Genomic DNA, 10,647 nt, shown 5'->3' on the forward strand with positions numbered 1-10,647 from the left:
AAACGCGTATTGCAATCACACAAATTCGTATCGTAAACAAACGAACGCATATCACATTGATTTTGAGTTGTGGTGAAATAAAGCAACATTACCCCCCCCCCCAACGAATTGACATCTCCTCAATCCATCGCTGTAGCCGGTAAAAACACATCACAGGATATTATCCACAGATTACCGAGTAGCCTATAGACCTAGCACCTGCAGGGTTGAACGCGCAAGCTCTCACCAATCGTTATTCGATATGGACGAAAAAAAAATGCTGCGTAGCACCAAAGTGCGGCGAGGTCGACAGTTCGGCATGCACGCGTGAATTCCGCGGCGATTCATGAGTAGGTTATTCATGATTAGGTGATTCTTTAATGACTCGGTGAGATTACGAGCGACCATTCGAACAACATCTCGCTGCGAGAAAAATTCCCCACGACTAGTAAGCGAGGCTTTCGCCGCCGCCGCGCCGCCACGAGAAACACTCGGCCGACCCCGCGACCCCGTCACGTCTCGCGGCGGTGGCGCCCCTAGCAGCGCGACCCGCTCCTCCTCGTCTCGCACAGCGTCTCGACGGCGGCCGCCAGCGTCTCGTCTCGCCCGACCCCCACGCGAGCACGCGCCAGCAGCGCGCGCGCAGCGTCGCCGCGGCCCGCCGCGCGTCCGCACGCGGGACGCCAGCCCACAGCAGGCACGCGACCTGCTGCGCCGGCGACCGCCTGTGACCCTGCGCTACCCCGTACCCGCGCCGCTGAGCTCCCGGTGACCGGAGAACCTCGCCGACCAGGCGGTCGCCGCCGCCGGACAGCTTGTTGAGGAATGCGGTGAGCGTCTGCTGGAAGTCGACCGTGCACAGCCACTCCCCCGTCGCCATGGCGACGTCGCACGCGCGCAGACGCCGGCCCAGCAGACGATGTTTCCCGTAGAGCGGCAACGCGTCGTACGTCGCCAGCAGCAGCTGCAACGACAGAAAAAAGCTGTGATCGTGAAAAGCATCGTCTATTTAATGATTAATAAATCAATTAGCGGCATAATTACATCAATTCTGTGTGCATCCACACTCAAACTGGTAAATCTCCTGGGGAAACACGCTTCGTACCACACGTATACAATTTAAAACACATTTCTTATAACGAGTAGACTAGACTGGTATGGTACCACATCAACCTACACTCAAACTGCAATAGTTAAAAAATTCTGCAGACCAGACGCCATACCATGCGTATACAATTAAAAATACACTTGTTTTAACGAGTAAACTAGACTGGGATAGGACCACATCAACACAAACTGCTGTAGTAGCTAGATAAGTACAGATCGAGATCCAGATCCTACAAATAGAGCTATAGATCCTACAGAGCAGCCACCCATCGTACCTTGTTTCGATGACTAGACACTCATATGTTCTAGACACTCTACAGTCACTAAGAATAGAAGTCAAAGATTAGTACCTGTCGAACGTTGGTGTCCTGCCGCAGCCCGGCGGACGACGCCACCGTGTCTAGCAGCAGCGACACCTCCCTCGTCGTCAGTCCGCCGCAGACTCCGCGTAGCGCGGCGACGCAGCGCGCGTCCTCGAGGTAGGTGGCGCCACCTACCAGCTTCTCGATGCATTCTGCGATATCGAATGGTTTCGGATTGTTCATTTCGAGGCGGTTTTTTTTAATCGCGGTCGTCGTTTTTTTGTCGCGCGGTGCGGAAGAATGGAATATATTACTTTTAATTTTACTGATTATGATTATAATTAGTTTAGAATGTTTTTCGTTTCAAGAGAGAGACGTAAGTCGCGACCCGCGGTTGCGATTCGCTCGTGCATTTTTTTTCGTCGCGCACGCAAAGTCCGAGTTTGTCGCGCTTCTCTCGAGCTCGTTCGAAGCGACCCTTACGCACAGGTACGACTCTTACACACAGGTACGACTCTTACACACAGGTATGACTCTTCACACAGGTATGGCCCTTATATACAGGTACGACCCTTACACGCAGGTTCGGGTGCACGCGTGATGCGAGACCGCGCGACCGTTACCTTCGTAGCCCTCCAGTCCCTCCTCTATTCTCCACAGCGCGTCGTCCAAGGTCGCCGTCTCGTCCGACGAGAACCCATCGCCGCCTCCTCCACCCAACGACGAGGCGCCGTCGCCGCGGCAACCCGCCACATCTCGTCTCCTGGATTCGTCCGGAAAAATCTCGTCGTCGACCGACGAGAGCGAGTCGACGATCCGCGTTAGTCCTGCCGGGATAGATCCTGGCGGGAGAGATCCCGGCTCGCCCCCAGGTCCTTCCCCCTCGCGCGCTGCCGCGGCGGTGGCGGCGGAGAGGAACCGAGAGAGGGCGCCACGCGAGATCGCGAACGACGGCAAACAACGGCCGCGAACTGCGGAACCGCGCGGCAGCCTCCGCGAGAGTTCGTCGCCAGGGCGACGGCGGGCCGTTCCCGCGGACAGGTCGTCGATGAGGTCGCCGCAGGAGTCGGCGACCCGCGAGAGGTCGCGAGGGGTCGTCGCCGTGGCAATGTCCACGCGGGGGCGGCTGCGTTCGATTGCGCCGGCGATGGCTGCAACGAGAGATCACAGACTGTCGGTCATCATCGAATAATTGCAATTCAATTCAATTTACTTTATATAAGTTAAGCATAATAGTTAACATATTAGTTAAGCAAGTTAATAGACAATGCTGATAAAATTTAAAAAATGAAACTAAACAAATAGAACTGATGGAGGGCAAAATGCAAGCCCATCCGTCGTCAGAAACAAAATTAGTTTTTGACGTCAGTCTTGACATCAGTCTTATCAAGTCTAAGAGTTTAATCTTAGGAGTTTAATCTTAGAAGCCAGCATTCAGGTGCCCAGAAACAAAATTAGTTATAACATTGGTCTTAACATTAAAAATGTTCTTGTATACCGGACCTCTATACACCAAGTATGAGAAACTCGCAACTTTACGATGTTTCTGTCGACAGTATCCGACCAATTATGTTTCCGACATCGGGGCCCCACCGATCGTATACACGTCCCTTTTTTATACACCGTCGAATGAAGGGGAGAATTAAAAATCGTAATTAGACCCTTAGATTATCGCTTTTGTTTCTCGCGTTTCGCAAAAGAGTCACTAGAAGTTGTAAGGTCACCTTCGAGCAACTCTGTCCACATCCCCGATGCAGCGACGGTCGTCAACGCCGCGTCGGTTGCCACGGCAACGAGCAGGTCGTCCACGAGGCGACACCGCGCATCGCGTCTTGCGTCCTTGGATTCGTTCGAAGGTCGTGCGTCTGCCGTCGCCACCTTGCCCGCGACCTTGTAGTCTTCAGAAGGTCGCGCGTCTCCCGTCTGCGGAGGGCGGTCGTCGTTCGTCGTTGCCGTGGCGACGTCGAGCGTCGCGTGACGCAGGAGGTGGCGGAGGATGCGGAGGCGGAGAAGTGGCGCGTCTCCGGCGGCGGCGCAAGCGATCACCGCGGCAACGATGACGCGACCCGCATCCACACGGACCGCAGCAAGGCTCTGTAACACGTGAAGCGTGAAGAAGAAAGAGTGTATTTATGTTATATATATTATGTTATAGTTTAGCATAGTTATAATTAGCAATATTAATTTGAATCTGTCAAATTTATAAAGTGTGAATGTGCGAGCATTCCGTCGATGTTTCATGGCAAATTCCTAGACAGAGACATGACGAGTTCGTTCCGTGACGATAAACGATTGTGCAAATTGGTACAAGGTGCTGGGCAGCATTGTTACAGGACCTAACACAGACACAGTCCATCGGGACAGATTCGACGCAATTGAGAATGATCGAGGAGCGTGATAACAGCACATAAACGCTCGTATATTTCTCTCGGGATCCCAGCGTACCTGAGCGAGATACTCCAGCCAATCGCAGGCCAGCAGCAGCTCGACGTAGAATTCCTCTGGCGTGACCGCCGAGGCGAGGGAAGCGACGCGGCGACGCGATCCAGGTATGGCGCGGGCCGCGAGCGTAGGTGGCACCACGTGTTGTAGAAGATCAACGCGTGCAGCGTCGAAGACAAGTGGCGCTTCTCCTCGTCGGTCGTCAAAATTTCGAGACCTGCCGAAAATTTATGTGTTTATACAAATATTATATTTATTTTTATTTGTATTTTTATATAATATATTGTTGTATATATTATTTCCGTCACCGATATAGTCCCTCGGACTTTGAAGATATTATTTATGAGGTTACCTGCGAGGAAGAATGATAGGTTGCGTAAAAGGGAGGAGAGAAGGGAGGAAGAGTGACAATTTTGATTTTGAGAAAAACTCGTACGGTACGTGTTTATTAGGAGGGGGGATGTTATTACCGATGTTTTTAATAGTTTCCGCATGTTAAACCGATTTGTATGAGATGTTATTACCGATGATTAATAGATCCAATGTTAAACCGATGTTAGATGATGTTATTACCGATGTTTTAAATAGTTCCGATGTTAAACCGATGTTAGAGATGTTATTACCGAGAGTTAATAGTTCCGATGTGTAACGATGTTTAGAGATGTATATTACCGATGTTAATAGTTCCAATGTTAAACGATGTTAGATGATGTTCATTACCGATGTTAATTAGTTCGGCAATGTTAAACGATGTTACAGATGTATTACGCGATGTTATAGATTCCGATGTTAAACCGCATATTAGAGATGTTTTATTAGCGCGATGTCTTAATAGCATCGCAATGCTTAAAGCGCGATGTTAGAGATGTTCATTACCGATGTTAATAGTTCGATGTTTAAACCGATGTTTTAGAGATGTTAATTACGATGTTAATAGTTCCGATGTTAAAACCGATTTTAGAGATGTTATTACCGTGTTAATTAGAGTCCGATGTTAAACCGATATTAGAGATGTTATTACCGATGTTAATAGATCGAATGTTAAACCCGATGTTAGAGATGTTTATACGATAGTTAATAGCATTCCACATGTTTAAACCGATAGTTAGAGATGTTAATTACCGATGTTAATAGTTTCGATGTTAAACCGATGTTAGCATGATGTTTTATTACGATGTTAATAGTTCCAATGTTAAACCGCATGTTAGAGGATGTTCATTACCTGATTTAATAGTTCCGATGTTAAACCGATGTTAGAGATGTTATGTACGATGTTAAGGAGATCCGATGTTAAACCGATGTTAGAGATGTTATTACGAGTGTTACTAGTATCCAAGGTTAAACCGATGTTAGAAGATTATTACACATTTACTCGAGGTGTTAATAGAATCCGATGTTAAACCGATATTAGACGGAGTTATTACCGATGTTAATAGTTTCGATTGTTAAACCGATGTTAGAGATGTTATTACGATGTTAATAGTTCCGATGGGGGGTTAAACCGATATTAGAGATGTCATTACGATGTTAATAGCTCTCCCGCATGTAAACCCGCAATGTTAGAGATGTTAATTACCGATTGTTAATAAGTTCCGATGTTAAACCATGTAGGAGATGCTTATTACCGATTGTTATAGTTCCGACTGTTAAAACCGATGCTTCAGAGATGTTATTTACGATGTTTAATTAGATTCCAATGTTAAACCGATGTTAGAGATGTTCATTACGATGCTTAATAGTTCCGATGTTAAACCGATGTTTAGAGATGTATTACGATGTTAAATTAGTTCCGATGCTTAAACCGATATTAGAGATGTTATACCGATGTTATAGTTTCCGATGTTAAACCGATGTTAGAGATGTTATTACCATGTTAATAGTTCCGCTGTTAAACCCGATGCTTAGAGATGTTATTACCGATGTAATAGATGCCGGCATGTTAAACCGATGTTAGAGATGTTATTACCTGATGTTAATAGTCTGCCGATGTTAAACCGATTGTTAGAGATGTTATTACCGATGTTTAAATAGTTCAATGTTAAACGATGTTAGAGATGTTATTACCGATGTTAATAGTTCCTCGATGTTATTTACGATTGTTAATAGTTCCGATGTTAAACCGAGATCATTAGAGATGTTATTTCCCGCATGTTAATAGTTCCGTTGTTTAAACCGATCTTAGAGATGTTATTACCGAATGTCAGTTAATAAGTTCACGATGTTAACACCGATGTTTAGAGATGTTATTACCGATGCTTAATAGTTCGATGTTTAAGAACCGATGTTAGAGATGCTTATTACGATGTTAACTAGATCCGGATGTTTTAAAACCGATGTTAGAGATGTTATTACCCGATGTTATAAGAGCAATGCTTAACTGATGTTAGAGATGTTATTACCGATTGTTTAATAGATCGCTATGTTTAAAACCGATGTTAGAGATGTTATTTACCGATGCTTAATAGTTCCGATGTTAAACCGTGTTAGAGAGGTTATTACGATGTTAATCAGATCGCATGTCTAAACCGATGTTAGAGAGTTATACCGATGTTAATGTTCCGATGTTTAAAACCGATGTTAGAACTGTTGATTACCGATGTTAATAGACTCGATGTTTAAAACCGACCTGTTTTAGAGATGTTATTACCGAGGTTAATAGATCGATGTTTAAACCGATATTAGAGATGTTATTACCGATGTTAATAGGTCTTTCGATGTTTAAACCGATATTAGAGATGTTTAATTACGCGCATGTTTAATAGTTTCCCGACGTGCTCTAAAACCGATGTTAGAGATTGTTATTACCGATGTTTAATAGCTTCCAATGTTAACCGATGTTAGAGATGTTCATTACCGATGTTAAATTATTCGCATGTTAACGATGTTAGAGATGTTGATTACCGCATGCTTAATAGATCCGATGTATAAACTGATCGTTAGGAGATGTTATTACGATGGTAATTAGATCCGATGTTAAACGCATTTTACGAGATGTTATTACGATGCTTAATAGATCCAATGTTAAACCGATGTTAGAGATGTTATTTACCGATGTTTAATACGATCCAATGTTAAAACGATGTTTAGAGATGTTATTACCGATGTTAATCTAGATCCAATGTTAAAACGATGTTAAGACTGTTATTACCGCCATTAATTAGTATCAATGTTAAACCGATGTTAGAGATGTTATTTACCGGATGTTAATAGTTCCGATGTTAACCGATGCTTAGAGATAGTTATACCGATGTTAATAGCCATCCGATGTTAAACGATAGTTAGAGATGTTATTACCGTATCGTTAATTAGATCCAGATGTTAAAACCGATGTTAGAGATGTTATTACGCATGCTTAATAGACTCCAATGTTAAACCGATTGTAGAGATGTTATTACCGATGCGTTATAGATCAATGTAAACCGATGTTAGAGATGTTATTTACCGATGTTATAGATCCAATGCTTAAACCGATGTTAGAGATGTTTATTACCGATGTTAATAGTTCGGCATGTTAAACCGATTTGTTAAGAGATGTTATTACGATGTTACAGTAGTTCGCATGTTGAAACGATGCTTTAGAGATGCTTATTACGATGTTAATAGTCTCCAATTGTTTAAACGATGTTAGAATGTTATTACGACGGCGGCCTGTTAATAGATCCGATGTTTAAACCGATGTTAGAGATGTTATTTACCGATGTTATAGTTTCCGCATGTTAAACCGCATGTTAGAGATGTTGATACGATTGTCTAATCGTTCCGATGTTTAAACCGATGTTAGCAGATGTTTACCGATGTTAATAGTTCGATGTTAAACCGATGTTAAGATGTTATTACCGATAGATAATAGTTCGATGTTAAAACCGATGTAGAGATTGTCTTTACCGATGTTAATAGTTCGATTGTTAAACCGATGTTAGAGATGTTATTACGCTGTTAATAGTTTCGATGTTAAACGATGTTAGAATGATTATTACGATGTGAATAGTTCCGATGTTAAACGATGTTAGAGATGTTTTATTACCGATGTTAATAGTGTTCCGATGTTTAAACGATGTTAGAGATGTTATTACGATTGTTAATTAGTTCCGATGTGCTTAACCGCACGCGTTAGCAGATGTTATTACCGATTTATAGATCCAATGTTAACCAGATTGTTCAGAGATGTTATTACGCATGCCTTTAATAGTTCCGACTGTTAACCGATGTTTAGGAGATGTTATTACCGCATGTTAATAGATCCGATGTTAACGATGTTAGCAGATGTTATTACGATGTTATAGTTCGATGTTAAACCGATGTTAGAGATGTGCGATACGATGTTAATAGTTCCGATTTAAACCGATGTTAAGAGATGGTACATTACCGATGTTAATAGTTCCGATGTTAAACGATGTTAGAGATGTTATTACCGATGTTAATAGATCCAATGTTAAAACCGATTGTTAGAGATTGTTATTACCGATGTAATAGTTCGATGTTAAAACCTTATGTTAGAGACTGTTATTACCGATGTTAATAGATCCGATGTTTAAAACCGATGTTAGAGATGTTATTACCGATGTTATAGATCATGTTAAACGAATGTTAGAGATGTTATTACGATGTTAATAGATCCAATGTTAAACATGTTAGAGATGTATTACCGATGTTAATTAGATCGATGTTAAACCGATGTTAGAGATGTTATTACCGATGTTGATAGATCCGATGTTAAACCGATGTTAGAGATGTTATTACCGCCATGTTATAGATCCGATGTTAAAACCGAATAAGTTTTAGAGGATCGTTATTAGACGCATTAACGCAAGAGAGTTAAGCGCAAATATGCACAATTGACATACTGCCGTAACATCCCCACAGTATCGCATACATAGAACAGAATAGCATAGCCATCAGGAGCTAGATAATAGAGGATGATATATATGTATCTCATATATACCTATATTGGCCAGTATATTATCCCCCTATATATATAAATATTATCCCCTATATTATCTTACTCCTGATATGCATAAGCATTGCCACGAATCAAGGACAGTTTGGACCCGCATAATGTTCCGCATATGCTGCTAAATAATCGCGGTTGCTGAAACTAGGCTTGGGCCGCCACGACACTGGCCTCAAATGGCGGTTGCCGTGATTAACCTGTTTTTATTTTTTTCGATAAAAATTTACCTCTCAATTAAAATATTTTATTAATTTATAATAATATAATTAATAATTTACCTTCAGTGACTTCGGCGACGGCGCTGGCCACTACGGACACGGCTTCCTCCATCCGACGTCGCTCTACCAGTAGCGACTTCGCCAGGCACAGAGCCGACTGTACGACAGCGAGTTCTGCGCTATATTCCATTTCCAGGCTACGGCTTTCGAAGTGGGGACCTGTGGTTTGTTTAGATGTTTGGACAGAATTCTTCATGAATATCATTAATTATACTCAGTCTTTCATAATCATATCTCGGACCAAGGATAGTTTGGGACCCCGCAAATGTGTTCTCGCATATGTGCTAAACTAATACGGGTGCTAAATTAGGCTTGGGTCCATATCTATACTTTGTAGTACCGTGTTACTGTTACGTGTATCTGTGTATGTTGTTTGTTACATGTACATTGTACATTAGTCCGAGATTCCTCTGACCAATGCCCACACCGACGATTTTGGATCTACCCCCCACCAAATCCACCAAAATCGTCGGTGTTGACATTGGTCAGAGGAATTTCGGACTAATTGTACATGTATGATGTACAATGGTGTACTGTACTGTGTTACCAATACCAACAACACTATAAAACTGTACACACGACCACTGGGGATGGCCGAGCGCGCCACCCGATGCGTTCTAATGACAAACCTGAATATGCTGATGAGAAAGCTCACTCACGTCACAGTTACGGAATGATGCAGATTTCAATAAACGGCCGCAGACGAAATATACACAATAAGCAACATCACCGCTCGTACGAAAGCTGGAATGTGATGGTTGCATGTGGATTACATGCCCAGGCGGTGCTGCCGCGTAGCGTCGGCGAGGGTACATTAACGAGGTAAACATAGTCGCGCTGGGAACGGGGATCAAAGTTAGCGCGCGCATGCGCATTGCCACGCGTTGGCCGCAGACCAGCAACACGGACGCATTCGTCGTGTTGGCGGTGAAGATGAATGAATACATGTGTTACGTTCTTCCGTCGTTGTATGGTCCGTGTTTGTTGTGAGACCGTATTTGTGCTTTCGAATTACGGAGACTAGTCAGGAATCGCAGAATCGCAGTCCTACGTAGATGGATTTCACGTGGAGTGTGTTGTATGGTTGAGTTTTGACGACTCGTGCATCGTACGTGACAATTTAGCGTGTTCCGTACCCTTTGCTTTGCCTTTGGCATTATTGCCTTGGACATCATACTTGACTGAGGCATAGTGAAGTTACTGCGTAGCCGACGTGCCCTGCAGCTGACTAGTCAATACCGGGTGCTAGTAAATAACACGAAGGATATTTTAAGTGGCGTTCCTACTTCTTAGTCATCGAAAAACTGGTCGATCGGCTGGCTATAAGTATAAGCTTACTTCAACTTGTTCCATGTGTTGTTATATATGTGTGTGTATGTGTGTGTCACGACTTTGACGCGATCCAAACTTTTACGCAGTGAGCTGTCGCTCTCTGTCTTTCGCAGAGTGAAGTGGCTTGTTGGTACTGGTAGCAGTACTAGGCAACATGTTTTAAATGCAGAATAGTGTGTCACACCGTACGTGCTGCATGCGAGATTTGTGTTAGTGTGATTTCGCAACTCCCAAAGTAAGTAGGATATTAAAAACG

At 43.4% G+C, this 10,647-nt stretch overlaps 1 protein-coding gene across 1 annotated transcript; it reads right to left on the reverse strand.

Annotated features, from left to right (window-relative positions):
• Positions 1 to 424: 424 nt before the first annotated feature.
• On the reverse strand, positions 425 to 9,807 carry LOC106815808. The gene is made up of 7 exons (XM_014820318.1): positions 9,719 to 9,807; positions 9,060 to 9,218; positions 3,834 to 4,047; positions 3,113 to 3,482; positions 2,012 to 2,539; positions 1,437 to 1,600; positions 425 to 943 (listed from the first exon to the last, which is right to left on the reverse strand). The coding sequence occupies exons 4-7, from the start codon at positions 3,132 to 3,134 to the stop codon at positions 425 to 427; spliced, it is 1,233 nt and encodes a 410-aa protein (XP_014675804.1). The 5' UTR covers positions 3,135 to 3,482; positions 3,834 to 4,047; positions 9,060 to 9,218; positions 9,719 to 9,807.
• Between the last annotated feature and the right edge of the window lie 840 nt (positions 9,808 to 10,647).

The sequence above is a fragment of the Priapulus caudatus genome, unplaced genomic scaffold, assembly GCF_000485595.1.
Source record: "Priapulus caudatus unplaced genomic scaffold, Priapulus_caudatus-5.0.1 Scaffold1204, whole genome shotgun sequence".
In the NCBI taxonomy this organism is placed as follows: domain Eukaryota; kingdom Metazoa; phylum Priapulida; class Priapulimorpha; order Priapulimorphida; family Priapulidae; genus Priapulus; species Priapulus caudatus.